The sequence below is a fragment of the Scardinius erythrophthalmus genome, assembly GCF_964197995.2.
Source record: "Scardinius erythrophthalmus genome assembly, chromosome: 14".
In the NCBI taxonomy this organism is placed as follows: domain Eukaryota; kingdom Metazoa; phylum Chordata; class Actinopteri; order Cypriniformes; family Leuciscidae; genus Scardinius; species Scardinius erythrophthalmus.
Window position 1 is genome coordinate 32,955,197 of NC_138234.1, and position 19,045 is coordinate 32,974,241.

Sequence of the window (19,045 nt, forward strand, 5' to 3'; positions counted from 1 at the left end):
CAAATTAGTTTGGAAAAAGCCTGACTTAGTGTAATGTTGTTTAATGCACTTCATGTTGTTGATAAAGAATGGAATACATTTTATTTCTCTTTGCATTTTTATATCAATATGGCAGAAGATGATCCTATTCAAATCAATGTGAAAAACAAGTTCAGTCAGAAGTAATCAAATAGTAGTCAGATTACACCTAAAATGTGTAATCTAATAGATTTCATTACTAGCAAAAAAAATTTGTCATGTGATTTGTATTTAGTATTGGACTACAATTTGTAAATAATCTACCCAGCACTCAATAATAATGCCAGTGGTTTCACCATCAGAAATAATAAAGCTGTTTTGGAAACATTTTCCCAAAAGTAAGGGTGTAAGCATGAAAGATCACTATGTTACTGTTTCTGTCACACTGTATTGCAAATACAGCTTTACATCAATGCGACCATAAATCAAACAAAGTTTGAATGGTTTGTTTAAATTTAACATTATTGGATGGATGGATGGATGGATGGATGGATGGATGGATGGATGGATGGATGGATGGATGGATGGATGGATGGATGGATGGATGGATGGATGGATGGATGGATGGATGGATGGATGGATGGATGGATGGATGGATGGATTGGATGGATTGGATGGATTGGTGGATGGAAGGATGGGTGGATGAATGGATGGATGGATGTTGGATGGATGGACGGATGGATTGGATGGACTGGATGGATGGAGGGATGGATGGATGGATGGATGGATGGATGGATGGATGGATGGATGGATGGATGGATGGATGGGTGAATGGATGGATGGATGGATGGATGGATGGATGGAGGGATGGGTGGATGAATGGATGGATGGATGGATGGATGGATGGATGGATGGATGGATGGATGGATGGATGGATGGATGGGTGAATGGATGGATGGATGGATGGATGGATGGATGGATGGATGGATGGATGGATGGGTTGATCGGTGGATGAATGGTTGGATGGATGGATGGATGGATGGATGGATGGATGGATGGATGGATGGATGGGTGAATGGATGGATGAATGGATGGGTGGATGGGTGGATGTTGTTTTGTCTCCCAAATTGAGATCCTCATTGTTTTTGGGGTCACATGCAAATTTGTACTTTACCACAGAAAATGCAGCCAATCCAGGCAAACTCCTGACAAACTCCTTAGACAAATAAAATCATCTAATGCAAACCACAAAAAAAACATATCATTACATAAAAGGAACAGCACACACCAATTCCTTTCTCTCTCACTCTTTCTTGGCGCGTTTCCTGCAGTTCGTCAATATTTTTGCGGCATTTGTGCCGCTGCCTTGAAGGGAAATCAATATGCATCTGCATCCCAGTCCTACTAAGCGCCGCCAGCATCCATCTTATCCCACCGTTTCACAAATATTAATGATGCCACAAATCAAAGTAAAGACCACCAACATTTTTGAGTTTAATAACAAAGTCGTAAACTAAAAAAAAGGAAAGGAAAACACCCTGCAGGATGTGAACAATCTATTCGGTCTCAATTTAAAACTAATTTGGGAAGTTGATCGATCTAAACCATTTGGTTGGCAGCTATGAGCAGATCAATAGCAAATTTTCAAAGGTTACTCAACAAAACGAACATAATAGGCACATCACTATGAGATTGCACGTCTCATTTTACGTCTAGGAAGATTTAGAAAGAAAAACTTTACGTCTGTGAGCATTAAAGTGAGTTTTTGAGAACAAACAAAATGAACAAGGAAAACAAAAGTAATGCTGTCATTGCCAAACCTGATACAGGAATGCTTTATTTATTGAAGCTTGTGCTGTCAGTGTGAGTAACACTCAAAAAAACTGACCTTGTGCTCCCTCTGGTGGAGTCTAGTGCAATGCACACTGGGTAATTCTGTGACCAAGCACACTTTACTTGTGGTTTTTAACCAACCTTTGAGCGTTTTCTTCAAATGCGAGAGAAGTCCTCCCAGACGCTGAAGGTCGAAGTAATCCACCTTCCCGTTGTAGAAGAGCTGAGGAGGAACGTAGGCGTCTGACGGAAACACAACTGGGTCAATCACATGACATTCAAATTCATTTCTGAGCTTCAAACTTATTTTCAGTCAGTTGAAACTAATTTACATTTAGTTTAAGCTTTTCAATTAATAATTAATTAATTTTATTTTAACTTTGTTTTAATTAACAAATATTTTTAATATTTAATGTAACATTTTAATGGTGTTTTACAAACAAAAAATATTTAAAAAAAAAGAAAAGATATCTTAATTGGGATAAATGTATTTTATATTGCACTTTTTTGTCTGGATCCAATAAACTGTTATTTTAGTATTATTTACTGTATATACAATTCGATTTTTATTAATATTTTGAATTAGCTTTTATTTTTATACTTCCTCTTTAGTATTTTTTTTATATTGTCGTGCTAATATATTTATTTACATTTTATTTCAGTTTTAGTTGCTTCAACTCATTTCTTTACTTTTAGTGCTTCAACAAAATTATTTCAGTTAGTTTATTTCAGCTTTAAAAATTATTAAATATATTTTAATAATTTTCGTTTACGATAATAACTTGCTAAAACCATTCAAAAACAAATTAAAACATAAAATGCATTTGAATGCACGTCTTCTCTGAGGAGTTTTTGAATGAAAATTTATTTTGATACTTTTTGGGGCATAAAGTCAAAAATACATTGGTGATACAGCTGTGCTGATTTCATAATGAACTACTCCCCCTGTAGTCAATAATTGTATCCCTTAAAACACATCTTTGATCACCAAAAATACATATTTATTACGTGTGTGTTCTCTACCTTCACTGTTGATGGATCCGGGGCTTTTTCTCTTCCCTTCATCCCAGTAGCTCCTAATGGCCGTGATGAGACGGTGTAAGAAACAGACCATGTATTCAGGAGGACACAACACTGTGGGGTTCTGAACACACAAACACACACATAACGTCACATCGCATCAAGCATGAGGCAAACATCAAAACCCTGATTACCGGGGAACAACTGAAACAATCCAATCGATAACAATCATGTTACAGAAAATGGCCATATACACTTTCTGCTGTTAAGTGTGAGTGATGATCATCAAATTCAATGACAAATAGAACGATCTGAGCACAATAAATTCTTCAATTTTTACGTCAGAACAACATCCAGTCATCAATACACATTAAAGGGATAGTTCACCCAGAAATGAAAATTACCCCATGATTTACTCAACCTCAATTCATAGGTGTCTATGACATTCTTCTTTAAGACGATATATTATATTACGTTATCTTAAAAACTCCCATTATAAAGCTTGGAAGAGCCAGGACATTTTTTAATATAACTCTGATTGTATTCGTCTGAAAGAAGAAAGTCATAAACACCTAGGATGACATCAGGATGAGTAAATCATGAGCTAATTTTCATTTTTGGGTGAACTATCCCTTTACATTGAATTTCCTCAAAGAATATCTAGATTCTATTTGAATATATGTAAAGTCAGCATGTCCGGTGTCCTACCCCTCTATTACTGGCGTTCTCTTGAAGGAACTTGCGGAACTTGTTCAGGAAAATGTATCGAGATGCTTCGCCCTGTGAAGAGAGAGATCCGTGTGACCCAGGAAAAGATGGCCCAGAAACAACTTTAAGGTCTGGAACATATTTGATATCGCAGAATTTTGCGTCATTTTTCAGTACAATTGTTCGTGGAGGCCGCCACAAGACATTTCGAGTTCTTATCCTCACACAAAACAAGACGTGTGTAAAACACGCATCAACGTACCGTCCCCTTGTCTTTGTTGTTCAGCATCAACCTCAGGATCTGAACCTGCAGCTCCTCCACAACTAAACACACAGACTCAGAGTTACACTGATAGACGGGACTGCAGATTTGATGTAGTGTGAGTGACCGTGACATACCCTCAATCCTCTTCTTCAGCCTCTGACACCCGCGCTCGTACGCTCGACGCCTCAGCCTCTCCTCGGCCGTCTCCTCGCGCGTGTCTCTCTCGTCTTTCCCCTGGACACACGTCAGGAGAATCATCATTCATCTGTCGCTTAAACCAGGGCTCGGCTCAGATTAGTGTTCGTTTGACGGGATCATTTCAGGAAACACCTTTTGTATATACATATGCATTATATAGTGGTTGATGATCATGATCTGGACAGGTGTTTCTGACCTCTTTGTCGAAGCGTGTTGGCCACCAGGTGGTGGGGATGAGTTCCTCGAGCCCTGCCTCCTTTACTCTCAGAGGGGTCTTGATGTAGAAGAAGACCACAGACCGAAGCACATCAAACGTGAGACTGTTAAGGACCAACACCAATTAAATCTCCAAGATAAATACATCTAACTTCTCTATTCTTCCTCTGTATGAATAAGAACAAGAAAGAAGAAGGAATAAGAACGCTCATATTATGACAAAAACTGCCTTCTAGTTCTACTGTTAAGCAATTAATATATACTTATACAAATAATATACATACACATCTTACCATCTACGTATCTATTAATCTATCTAAATATGAACCAATCTACCTAGATATATACCCATCTACCTAAATATCAACCTATCTACCTAAACATCAACCTATCTACCTAAATATCAGCCCATCTACCTATATATCTACCCATCTACCTAAATATCAGCCCATCTACCAAAATATTAACCTATCTACCTAGATATCTACCTAGATATCTACCTATCTACTTAAATATCAGCCCATCTACCTAAACATCAACCTATCTACCTATATATCTACCCATCTACCTAAACATCAACCTATCTACCTAAACATCAACCTATCTACCTAAACATCAACCTATCTACCTAAATATCAGCCCATCTACCAAAATATTAACCTATCTACCTAGATATCTACCTATCTACCTAGATATCTACCTAAATATCTACCCATCTACCTAAATATCAACCTATCTACCTAGATATCTACCTAAATATCTACCCATCTACCTAAATATCAATCTATCTACCTAAATATCTAACCATCTACCTAAATATCTACCCATCTACCTAAATATCTACCTAGATATCTACCCATCTACCTAAACATCAACCTATCTACCTAGATATCAACCTATCTACCTAGATATCTACCTAAATATCAGCCCATATACCTAAATATCAACCCATCTACCTATATATAAACCAATCTACCTAGATATCTACCTATCAACCTAAACATCAACCTATCTACCTAAATATCTACCTATCTACCTAAATATCTACCCATCTACCTAAATATCAACCTATCTACCTAGATATCTACCTAAATATCAACCTATCTACCTAAATATCAATCTATCTACCTAAATATCTACCCATCTACCTAAATATCTACCCATCTACCTAAATATCTACCCATCTACCTAAATATCTACCTATCTACCTAAATATCTACCTAGATATCTACCCATCTACCTAAACATCAACCTATCTACCTATATATCAACCTATCTACCTAGATATCAGCCCATCTACCTAAATATCAACCCATCTACCTATATATAAACCAATCTACCTAGATATCAACCTATCTACCTAAATATCTACCTATCTACCTAAACATCAACCTATCTACCTAAATATCTACCTATCTACCTAAATATCTACCCATCTACCTAAATATCAACCTATCTACCTAGATATCTACCTAAATATCAACCTATCTACCTAAATATCAATCTATCTACCTAAATATCTACCCATCTACCTAAATATCTACCCATCTACCTAAATATCTACCTATCTACCTAAATATCTACCTAGATATCTACCCATCTACCTAAACATCAACCCATCTACCTAAATATCAACCCATCTACCTAGATATCAACCCATCTACCTAAACATCAACCTATCTACCTAGATATCAACCTATCTACCTAGATATCTACCTAAATGTCAGCCCATCTACTTAAATATCAACCTATCTACCTAAACATCAACCTATCTACCTAAATATCTACCCATCTACCAAAATATCAACCTATCTACCTAGATATCTACCTATCCACCTAGATATCTACCTATCTACCTAAATATCTTCCCATCTACCTAAATATCAACCTATCTACCTATCTACCTAAATATCTACCTAAACATCAACCTATCTACCTATATATCTACCCATCTACCTAAACATCAACCTATCTACCTAGATATCAGCCCATCTACCTAAACATCAACCTATCTACCTATATATCTACCCATCTACCTAAATATCAGCCCATCTACCAAAATATTAACCTATCTACCTAGATATCTACCTAGATATCTACCTATCTACTTAAATATCAGCCCATCTACCTAAACATCAACCTATCTACCTATATATCTACCCATCTACCTAAACATCAACCTATCTACCTAAACATCAACCTATCTACCTAAACATCAACCTATCTACCTAAATATCAGCCCATCTACCAAAATATTAACCTATCTACCTAGATATCTACCTATCTACCTAGATATCTACCTAAATATCTACCCATCTACCTAAATATCAACCTATCTACCTAGATATCTACCTAAATATCTACCCATCTACCTAAATATCAATCTATCTACCTAAATATCTAACCATCTACCTAAATATCTACCCATCTACCTAAATATCTACCTAGATATCGACCCATCTACCTAAACATCAACCTATCTACCTAGATATCAACCTATCTACCTAGATATCTACCTAAATATCAGCCCATATACCTAAATATCAACCCATCTACCTATATATAAACCAATCTACCTAGATATCTACCTATCAACCTAAACATCAACCTATCTACCTAAATATCTACCTATCTACCTAAATATCTACCCATCTACCTAAATATCAACCTATCTACCTAGATATCTACCTAAATATCAACCTATCTACCTAAATATCAATCTATCTACCTAAATATCTACCCATCTACCTAAATATCTACCCATCTACCTAAATATCTACCCATCTACCTAAATATCTACCTATCTACCTAAATATCTACCTAGATATCTACCCATCTACCTAAACATCAACCTATCTACCTATATATCAACCTATCTACCTAGATATCAGCCCATCTACCTAAATATCAACCCATCTACCTATATATAAACCAATCTACCTAGATATCAACCTATCTACCTAAATATCTACCTATCTACCTAAACATCAACCTATCTACCTAAATATCTACCTATCTACCTAAATATCTACCCATCTACCTAAATATCAACCTATCTACCTAGATATCTACCTAAATATCAACCTATCTACCTAAATATCAATCTATCTACCTAAATATCTACCCATCTACCTAAATATCTACCCATCTACCTAAATATCTACCTATCTACCTAAATATCTACCTAGATATCTACCCATCTACCTAAACATCAACCCATCTACCTAAATATCAACCCATCTACCTAGATATCAACCCATCTACCTAAACATCAACCTATCTACCTAGATATCAACCTATCTACCTAGATATCAACCCATCTACCTAGATATCAACCCATCTACCTAGATATCTACCTAAATGTCAGCCCATCTACTTAAATATCAACCTATCTACCTAAACATCAACCTATCTACCTAAATATCTACCCATCTACCAAAATATCAACCTATCTACCTAGATATCTACCTATCCACCTAGATATCTACCTATCTACCTAAATATCTTCCCATCTACCTAAATATCAACCTATCTACCTAAATATCAACCTATCTACCTAAATATCAACCTATCTACCTAAATATCTACCCATCTACCTAAATATCTACCCATCTACCTAAATATCTACCTATCAGTGATGCGCGAGTTGATTCAAAATGTTTTGTTTTATAGAAAACTCTTTTTAAAAGATTTTCGTCTTGTATAAATTTTATCTGAATTTTGATCAATGTTTTATCAATCAATTGCCCGTATTTATTAAATAAGAAGCAAATATATAGCAGGCAAAATAAGGCGCTGGTACGCGATCACTGCATGTGAACTGGAGGGCGCCGAAACTCAACTTGTGCCTCACAGATTTGATAAATATAGGCTATATATTACAGAAAGCTTGAAATGTCTACTTTTAAACAAAAATATTCAAACCAAAATAATAGGCTATACTCTCTGATTATGTAGGCTAATCTATATGAAATGTGCATTTCTCTCTGGCGTTCATGGCGAGTCCGCAATCTCCGCATTGTCAACTTCATCTTTGCAGCAACACAGAAAACACCAGTTTATTACTAAACAATTAAATGTCTCCTTGCTAATTTAGACAATTCATAATCATTACTTTAACCGGTTCTTTGTGGCAAGCTATAAGCGTGCGGTCATTACGCTTATTCCTGTAGGCTAGCCTATTTAAGTAATTAATTTAATATAAAGGGGCGATTTGTCCACGAATGGCTTAAATGAACAAGTCGACAAGAAAAAAAATTAGTCAGAGGTAGCCCTTATTCCACATATTTTCGAACCAGCAGGCCATCTGGGTCGGGCGAGCGACCGTGAGCGGAGCGGGATATTCAGAAATGCGCTCTCCGCTCACGAGCTCTGATCGGAACAAACCCGAACCTCGCTGTCTGCTGAACTTGCGCAGAAACAGCAAAATAGACATAGCCAGCTTTTTAAATTTGTTTTTAAAACTAAACATTTAGACTATTTTAGTACAAATTATGAGCTTATATTGACGATTTTTTATAATTCTTGACAAAATTAGAATATTAAGTTATATTAAGACGCTACGATGAGCATTATAGCTACTTTAAAAAAAATGCGGGTCAGGAAGCGGGTCGGGTACAATATTTTCTTTTTTGTTTTTTTTGCGGTCCGAGTTGCGGGCGGGTTAGTTGAAAACGTCGGTCGGGTGCGGTTTGTTTATACATTGACCCGCGCATCACTGCTACCTATCTACCAAAATATTAACCTATCTACCTAAATATCTACCTAGATATCTACCCATCTACCTAAATATCTACCTATCTACCTATATATAAACCAATCTACCTAAATATCAGCTCATCTACCTAAATATCAACCTATCTACCTAAACATCAACCTATCTACCTAGATATCTACCCATCTACCTAAATATCAACCTATCTACCTAGATATCAGCCCATCTACCTAACATCAACCTATCTACCTAAATATCAGCCCATCTACCTAAATATCTACCTATCTACCTAAATATCTACCCATCTACCTAAATATTAACCTATCTACCTAAATATCTACCTAGATATCAACCTATCTACCTAAATATCTACCCATCTACCTAGATACCATCTACATTCTCTTGCCAGCAGCCATATCACCCTTTAGCCCAAGACTGGTTGCCTACTGAGGCTAAGCAGGGATGAGCCTGATCAGTACCTGGATGGGAGACTCCTGGGAAAACCAGGTTGCTGTTAGTGTTAAAGGTTGCAGGAGGTGTTAGTGAGGCCAGCAGGGGACACTATACTGTCAAAGAGCACTGTCCTTCGGATGAGACGTAAAACCGAGGTCATGACTCTCTGTGGTCATTAAAAATCCCATGGCACTTCTCATAAAGAGTAGGGGTGTAACCCCTGTGTCCTGGCCACATTCCCTCCATTGGCCCTTGCCAATCATGGCCTCCTAATAATCCCCATCCTCTGAATTGGCTCTATCACTCTCTCTCCTCTCCACCTATAGCTGGTGTGTGGTGAGCGCACTGGCTCCGTTGTACTGTGGCTGCCGTCGCATCATCCAAGTGGATGCTACACACTGGTGGTGGTTGAGGAGAGATCCCCTGACATGATTGTAAAGCGCTTTGGGTGTACAGTAGTACATATGAAAGCGCTATATAAATGCCTCATTCATTCATTCATTCATTCATACCTAAACATAAATCAGCTACCCAATATAAGTTTGCTAGTTTAAAAAATATATATACATATGTTCAAAGATTGTGGACACTTTCTGGTTGTCAAACTTAATAGAAATTGTCCATATTTCATGTGGATCAAACATCAACTGTATCTATTCCATCTATCTATCCATGTGTCGATCTGATCTCAGTAATTCTGAACTCAGCAATGATGTCAGGAAAAAAAACATAATAACTGAGATTACATTTCTTATAAATAGATTTTCCCCTGTCTAATTTGAAACCTTTCTGGTAGTTTAAAGGTGTTTTCTGAAAGCCTGCTAAGTTATAATTAAAGAGGATATAGAACGTTGCTGAGCAGAAACTTCCTGGATTTCTCATGACGGAGTATCGCTGTGGTCAGACGAAGGTAATGAATCTAGAGAACAGAGAAAGAAAACCGATTTCAGTGAAGACAGTGTCAGGCCTGCCCAATCGGTCCAACGACAGTTTCAGATAAGCGGGTGAAGGTTTACTGCGTGTTACTGTCTTTTCAGCGTGGCAAAGTAACTTAATTCCAATTAAACTTTTATCTGACTCCATTTTCTCATGCCAATTGGTTATTGGTCATTTATATAATAGTTACACATCTGATTATTCTATTTAACTCTTTACTCTTATTATACTCGTTCATTCGGGTGCCAAAGTCGCACAGGGTCCTCACACCGGCCGTTCATTTTTATGCGGGCCCACGATCACAAACTCGCCAGTCGCCAGTGCTTCAATCTGTTAAGCATTGGCTGCCACAGTAATAATTTTGTTGCCAATTCCCATTCACAACCGTGGACATCAAACAAACTCATCAAACAAATTACAGCAAGCTAAAAACAAAGTGCCTCAGTCATTTTAATTTTAACAAGACATTTATTTCAAGTGGGAAAGCCTGTGTCCTTGCTGATAATTGCCATGAACATCAATGAACCAAGAGGACGTCAACACCTCTCTGGCTCTGATTAGACACAAAAGCAGACGACATGCTTTGAAGTATGAATTCCCAGCATGCTCTTTTAGGCCATAAGTTTTCCTTCTTCTCAGTAGGTCTATCATTCTCAGCTCCAATACCAAACTGACACAGCTGCTAATGCTGATATGACATAACAACAGCTTATGGATTTGCACGAGAGAGGAATCATTCAGCTTCTCACCTGAAAGCCCAGATCAGGAATGATGGGAGAGAAACGATACGCTCTCAGCAGTGACATCATCAGCTGTTTTAGGCACTCGTTCACCTCATAGTCCTTCAAGAGGAGAAAAAAAAATGACATAAAAATACATTGGGACATCTGCCATAGTTCACAAATATCATTAACTGAAAAAGCTCAGTAATTCAACACACTTGTAGTTCAGTTCTCTTGGTTATTTTGGTCCGGATCAAAAGAGAATATGATACATTCAGTCCTGGTTCGCTTAGCATTTACAGCTAAGCTAGGAACTCAAGAAGAGCTTCTAAAACTTTTAAAGGAGCCGAGTCAACAGTGGTAGGAATTCCTCTATTACACACACAAATGAAGATTTGTTGCAAGAAGACAGATCCAATAATGAGTCTTATAATCAGAAGAACCAGTTATGCTTGAACATTCTGTCCTTTTTAGGGTCATCTTGTGACACCACGTCTGGTTTTTGGTTTGTTTAAATGTCTTTGATCTGTGTAGAGTTTATATCTCAGTCAAACCGCACTAGAGTTCCTTTAAAAACAGACCAAAACCCATCTTTTCAGGAGGCTCGATCCGCTTGTTTGATGCACACCAGGGTTTGGCTGCAGCATTCACACTTATTCAAATGAACCGCACTTCCAGAGCAATCGCACCAGAGTTTGTTTTAATTGTGTGAACACTAAGGCAGATGTTAAATTGAACTTCTTGTGTCTGTACCTCCATGAGAAGCCAGAAAAGGTCCAGCAGCTGATGTATAAGTGGATGCTCGTCGACAGATCCTCCTCCCTCCAGTACACTCAACAGGAAGTTCATCAGCACATCCTCCACCAAGTACACTTTACACTACCAAACAAACACACACACTCCCAATAAGTAAAGATGTTTATGGCACAATGACAAAGACTTGAAACTGATTTTACTGATTTACCATTAGAGGTGCAAAATGGTTAAATATATGTGCAAGGGTGACCAGGATGGTGGGCTCTCCTTGAAGATGCCAGGACCCGCTCTCTTTTTCAACAAACTTTTCCTCCTGACGAAAGAGAAAATCAAAAGTCTTCACATATAGTTTTTGTTTTAAAGAGGCCATATTATGCCCTTTTACAAAGCCTTGATTTTGTTTTTGGGCTCCACTAGAATAGGTTTTCATACTTAAATGTTCAAAACACATTATTTTTCCCCATATTCTCCATTGTTGCAGCTCCTCTCTTCCCAGTCTGTCAATAACGCTCTGTTTAGTTCCTGTCTCTAAGAAGCCCCTCCTTCCAGAAAAGCACAATGTGCTCTGATTGGTCCGCTGGACCAGTGTGTTGTGATTGGTCAATTGCTTTGAGCATGTTCAGGAAACGTCACGCCCCTTACCATAACGGTTAGTTACAATACTAACGCAACTCAAACAGGCCTTGTTCCCTTATTTTGCGTATAATTTGGGCAGGAATTATTTAAATTAGGGATACTGTGACACATTCCAGGCCAGGGCTCCAGACTGCAACCAAAAAGTCACATTTTGCAATATTTTTTCTTGCCTGTGCGACTAAATTTTGTTAGGGTTCACACTGGTGCCACCACCACATTGCCCAACTGATAAGAGCTGCCATGACTGTTGAATATGAGGAACATCAAACCGCAAACAAAATGAAAGCGGAACGAAACCATGCTTCTCCTAGAGTTTATCAGCACGGACCAATTTTAGACCACACTCGCAAGCCAACCTCGATAACCTCGCTACTACACAGCGCTTGGTGATCCAGAGAGAAAGCATTTGAATTTTCTGCAGTATTAATAACATCGCTGCGAGATAAAGAGAGAAGCATTACATTTAATGCTATATAATATAAAGCACAGATATCAGATCAAAACAGCGCTGACATGGAAACTAGAAGAAACATTGTTCCATGAACGAACAAGTTATAAAAGGCTTTTTAATTCACAAATATCCAACAGTCACCATGGATTTAATGTAGTAACGCTAACTGTAACCATGGTATTGTGGCAGAAATAGTCAAATGTTTTTCACAATATTCATTTCAGGGTTCGTACAACATTTGAGAGTGAATTTCAAGGACTTTCATGTGCTTCACACTTTTTCCAGCACTTCAAAGCTCTAAATATTACCCAATTTAAATGTTATATTTATTAATATTTGAAAAATAATTAAATGTTTCCCAATAAAAATTTGGTTTTTACATGTTAATAAAATTGTATTTTATCTGCATCTCAATTCAAGCTCAGTGCTTTACTGTCAAATGTGCATTTTCAAGAAATAAAAATGTTATATATTTTTAGTTACTGCACTTATTAATGCAAAACAATAGTAATTTTATGATTTAATTACCTTTATGATATAAAATCCCCCCACCCCCCAGCACTATGATGCCAAATCTGTAGTGGCACCGGCGCTACTGCTCTCAAATGTTATTCTGGAGCCCTTGAGACGTTTCAAAGAGTTTAGAAACAGTGTTTACCGATATACAGAAATACTCCCATTGGAGTGGCTTTGTGCTTTGTAACTTTTCAGATCCTATTCATGGTCAAACAGAAACATTACACACTATAGAAAGTTGAAAATGTAAAAAAGCACAGTGGTTCCTCTTTAAATAATGACACATCACCCTTTAATGCGGGAATTGTCTTGTATTCTGAACAGTGAGCATGAGGCCTCTGTGGGTACCTGTGTGTCGATGGAGGTGGATAGAGCTGTCTTGAGGTATCCCAGAAGCCTGGTGGCTTTGATGAGGTCAGCGGCTGGTGGGCTTTGAAGAGGAAGGTAACCTTCCACAGGGTACGTGAAGAATAGATGGGTTAAGGAATTCATGGGTTTTCTCACCTCTCACATATATATATATATTTTTTAATTTCACTTGAAAAACATGAAATTACATTAAATATATATACACTATCGTATATATTTAAAATAAATCCTTTTCACAGAATTATTAATTAAGCAGTTTTTAAGATTGATAATAATCATAAATGTTTCTTGAGCATCAAATCATCATATTAGAATGATTCATGTGACACTGAAGACTGGAGTAATGATGCTGAAAATTCTGGTATATATAAAATGTATTTACAAATTGGAAACTTCTTTTTTAATAAATGTAAAAATGTAATTCCTGTGATCAAAGCTGTATTTTCAGCATCATTACTCCAGTCTTCAGTGTCACATGATCCTACAGAAATCATTCTAATATGATGATTTGATGCTCAAGAAACATTTATGATTATTATTATCAATGTTGAAAACATTTTTTTGTTGACAGGTACTGTATATCATATTATTAGTCCATTTTATTTAAAAAAAAATTGTTTATTTACTTGCTGTATTTGGAAGTCTTATTAATCAGTCTACGTTGTAATAAATTATTAAGTCAAGTCAAGTCAACTTTATTTATATAGCGCTTTTCACAATACAGATTGTATCAAAGCAGCTTCACAGTATTAAATAAAATAGGAAACTATTTTTAAATAAAATTGAATTACAGTATTAAATAAAATTGAATAATGAACAGATATATTTCATTATTCAATAAAACATACTATTTATTACTGTTTAAATGCATTTCTTATCTATATTTATGCATCTAAGTCATAAACAAATGTAAGTACTTAAAATTAATATTAAGCATAAAAATATAATAATTTATTATAAATAATTACTAAATATAAAACTGTAATGTTATATATTTTTACTTAATTTATTCTAAATACTTACAAAATTGATTTAATATAAAATATTCAATCCTAATTTAATTAAACTGAATATTATACACATTATATAAATGTGACTGAACAATTTAAAATCTGTCTGTATATGTATATAAATGATAAGGATATCTGAGAGGACGGCTGCCGAAATTGAAGGCTACAGACTCTTTGAAGGAAAGACTGATGGCAGGGAAATATGCGACGCCCGGCCCCGTCTTAATATTGCTGAACGCAACACCCAGAGACTGCCCGTTTCTAAAAATAAAAATAAAATAAAATATTAATATTAACAGTTCAACAGATATATTTCATTAATGTGTAGTAATTATAAATGCTTTCACACCAAACTATAATGTACATCCAATAATAAACATATACTTACAGGCAAAATGTAATTGTTCCCTCATCCAAATCAATCAAACAGCTGACAATATCACCAGCAGCCCAGGACTACATTAAAACAAATGAAAAGAATGCATCAATAATGAGATGCTGTGCATTACAATAATTTTACCATTAACTGTGGTAAAATCATTATTGCGTACAGCCCAGAGTGGCTTAATGCTTTCATGAAACATTGGCTCATCCAATCAGCATTTAGAGTCAGGACTGTTTAAGGCTGAGCAAGCACAGTCTAAGACTTTAAACAAAGAGACTATGAACAAACTGTCAAGGTCAAACAAATCTACAAGGACAAACTGAGCATGACCCGTGAACTGGATGTGTAAAGCGCTGTGATTTCACCTTGCCGTAGTTGGTGGTTGTCACATTCCATTTGCGAACTCTGTTTCCGTCGTAGGCGTACGAGTCCGGCGTGTCCCCGACCCCTTCCTGAAGACAAGCACAGATCAGAAGTGTGTCACATTTCTCATTAATACACTTGCACAAACCAATCCTCATGTAATCTAGATTAATGGAGCCTTCACGTGCTATGGTAATTATGGTAAATACTAAAAGCCGACGTGGAAAATGCACATGAACTGGGCAACTCGTAGAATATTTTGATGCACGAGTTGCCGAGATGAGATAAACTTTGACCTTTTCAAAATGGCGGAGAGCAACGCAAGAGTCGTGAATGGTACATTAGTACACAACTAAACGTTTTTTTGCTACTGTTAGCGGATAGTTTTTGTAGCCTATACAATGTTGTGTCATTAACAATTGTAATATAATGCGTTAACACTCAATTTTCAACTTCACCGCAATTTCCTTGGTTCATATTTAATCATTTTATGTCATGTTTTTTTTTTTTTATTATTAATTATGTTTTAATCATCAGAAAGCACCACATTTACGGGTTTTTTTTTTTTGTTTTCTGCTTTTTTTGTAAAGATAAAAAAGATACTCTACTGACACAAACCTTTTACGTAATGTAGTAACATTAAGACAACAAAAGCACTTGAACACAACACACTGGTAAATACCAGTTCACAAGTGGAAAATATCATCTTTTCCATAGCACGTGAAGACTCCATAATCTACGTGATTTCTATTGCTTGAAACGCTTCCCATAAGAGCTAGCTAGAGTGAATATGCAGGTTGTACGTCTTTGCACTCCAAAGTTGACATGTAAGGTTCCTTCACAAATGAAGGTTTGTACCTCTTGGTTGAATCTGCAGTTCAGTGTGCACCATCCGATTTGCATTAGGCCTTGAGATGAGATGAGAACTTCATAGACCCATTTCCCTAAAACAAATTAAAAGCAATAAAAAAAATGCATTATGTGGAGCTACAATGATAAAGTAATTGTATTTGTTGGTGTTGTTTATTATTAGGGGCCAAGCACCGATTGTAATCGTTGGCGTTCTTATTGTTCTTCTTCTTCCGCTCTGGAAGTCTATGGCAGCCCATAGAACCACTTCCGGGAAAGTAGTGAAATTTGGCACACAGATAGAGGACAGTCTGAACTGTCACCATAGCAAATTTGGAGCCTCTAACTCAATCCCTCTAGCGCCACCAACTGTCCAAAGTTGACCTCAAGTATATGCTAATAACTTTTGAACCGTAAGAGCTAGAAACAAAAGTGTTTTTCCTCTACTTTCCGTAGCTCAAGACGTCATGAAATAGGTAGTCCTGGGTAGACGCTTCGATTTTCCCGAAAATTTAAACAGATCATCTTTAGACCATGCCGACAAAAAATTATAGAATTCAAGTTGATTCGACAAACCGATCTCGACTAACACGCGAACAAATTTGACGAAGAGCACACCAAAATGAAAGTGAGGCTATATCTCTGCAACGCTTTAGCGTATTCTGACCAAACTTGGTGTGCGTTATGACAACCATGACATGAGTCTACCTGCGCAGTTTTGGCACAGTGCCACCTAGTGGTCAGGAGATATGAAAAATGGCAGCATGTCCAGTCGAACGATACCCAATTTATCCATATCGGTCATTTTGCGCTTCAGCCATTTTGAATTTTGTCATAAAATGCTATATTTTACGAACACATTGGCGTATCTTTGTGATGCCCTGAAAGTACTCAAAAAGTTTCGGGACAGCGCTCCCTTGTGGTCAAAAGTTATAATAAAATTTTCATAAGTGCTAATAACTTTTATTAAATTAGCCTATTGTAATGATTTCTTGGGTCATGCCGAGAACATTGATACCAATTTAGCCATAGTCAGCCAAACTTCCTGTCCTCCATTTTGATTTACATTAAAAAAAAACTACTTTTTCTAACAGTTTGTCCGATTTTCATCAAAACCAAATCATCTGATCTTCAGACTGTGCCGACAAAAAGTTATGGATTTCGTGTCGATAGATGAAACTGTTTTTGTAAACCGCAGCAACAAAGTTGAGGCATGATGCCAAAATGACTTTCTATTTCTATTTCTACAATGCTTTGGCATGCTGACACCAAACTTTGCATGTGTCATTATCACCTTACTCTGACCACACCACATCAAATTGGTCACAGCGTCACCTATTGGTCGGAAATGATAAACCATTAAATCAAATTACTAGTGACTGCATTTATGATTGTTCAGCCATTTTGCCTAAAATCATCTTAAAATATCTTTAATTGCTCGTTGTTGTAGTTGGTCTGATGCTCCCAGCCATGTTGGCATGACTTGTTGGCCCATATAATTTGCAGCTATATTTAAATTTACATTTACTCCGAGGTACTTTAAGAATAGCATGGAATTGGTACATTTTTGTTATTGAAATGTTACCTTTGTAAACACATGTGGTGGCTCTGATGGAGCTGAAGTTACTGTGGCCGATGACCTTCAATCCAGAAAGAGAGGAAGAACAAAACTGAACACAATATAAGCAACATATCTGTAATACATGTTCCTGGTGTTACTGTGCATAACATTTTCACCATCAAACCAATTTAATAGTGAACTGACTTAAATTTGAAGTGAATTTAAAGTGCACCTATTATGCTATTTTAAGGGCTTCTAATTTCTGGTCTGTTGTGATTGGTCTACTCTGCTCTGATTGGTCAGTTGGCCCAGTCTGTTGTGATTGGTCAACTCTACTCTGATTGGTCAGATTGCCCAGTCTGTTGTGATTGGTCTATTCCACTCTGATTGGTCAACTGCTAACAGCGCGTTTTAGAAACAGTGATATGAACAGTAACAATGGTGTCAGTTTTAGTGTTTTGGGGTACCGTACCAATTCGACCGCGAGTCCTCATCCTTTGCAAGTGCATATAAAGTGGATTTGCTTTTGCATCCCAAAAAACAGCGCCTTCTAACATATCAACAACACGAACCAAACTCTTCCATGCCTCAGCTACAACTACAGTGTTTGAGGGTGGGTCAGAGTAGATGAAGACCATAGACTGGCATTATGCAAATTTGTTACAAAAAAATTAGGTAGGACTGAAATTACTGACGACTCATTTCAGGCGGATCTTCTTTTTGGGAAACAATAACTTCATTTATCTTTGAAACTTTGCAGACCTTGTTCATCTCACAAACAGCTTTATTACAAACTACTTGAAAGGTCATATCCAAAAAAAGCCTAATAGGGGCGCTTTAAATCTGACTTGAATTTGAAGTTGTACTTGCCAGCTAATTTGTGCAATATGTTAAACAATATATATAGATAATCGCTCCAATCAATTTCTCACCCCCAAAAGGTCATCGTCAACAAATAACAGCCCTTCAAACCCACTGCTGTGATCCAATACGACAGTTGAAGGTCCAAGGCAGCCTTCTATCTGATCTGCATCCAAAAAGAGAAAAATAATTCAGCAAATCAATGAAAACATGGCTAAAAAACATCTCTGTAATCAATCGATTAAATCACCAAAAATATAAATAA

At 36.8% G+C, this 19,045-nt stretch overlaps 1 protein-coding gene across 6 annotated transcripts in view; it reads right to left on the bottom strand.

The window, feature by feature from the left end:
* The window catches only part of rnf123 (ring finger protein 123), a 148,579-nt gene that overhangs the window by 125,899 nt on the left and 3,635 nt on the right, over positions 1–19,045 (bottom strand). For 5 of the 6 annotated variants that reach the window (XM_081384937.1, XM_081384933.1, XM_081384934.1 and 2 more), the window contains exons 5-21: positions 18,852–18,946; positions 17,944–17,998; positions 16,368–16,453; positions 15,512–15,598; positions 15,150–15,217; positions 14,897–15,022; positions 13,731–13,845; positions 11,988–12,092; positions 11,777–11,902; positions 11,051–11,143; positions 10,211–10,284; positions 4,179–4,296; positions 3,919–4,018; positions 3,782–3,843; positions 3,520–3,591; positions 2,815–2,935; positions 1,933–2,034 (exon numbers count right to left, since the gene is read on the bottom strand). In XM_081384937.1, coding sequence (XP_081241063.1) covers positions 1,933–2,034; positions 2,815–2,935; positions 3,520–3,591; positions 3,782–3,843; positions 3,919–4,018; positions 4,179–4,296; positions 10,211–10,284; positions 11,051–11,143; positions 11,777–11,902; positions 11,988–12,092; positions 13,731–13,845; positions 14,897–15,022; positions 15,150–15,217; positions 15,512–15,598; positions 16,368–16,453; positions 17,944–17,998; positions 18,852–18,946 — 1,605 coding nt within the window. The remainder of the gene's footprint in view (positions 1–1,932; positions 2,035–2,814; positions 2,936–3,519; positions 3,592–3,781; positions 3,844–3,918; positions 4,019–4,178; positions 4,297–10,210; positions 10,285–11,050; positions 11,144–11,776; positions 11,903–11,987; positions 12,093–13,730; positions 13,846–14,896; positions 15,023–15,149; positions 15,218–15,511; positions 15,599–16,367; positions 16,454–17,943; positions 17,999–18,851; positions 18,947–19,045) is intronic. The other variant, XM_081384938.1, reaches the window with a different exon arrangement.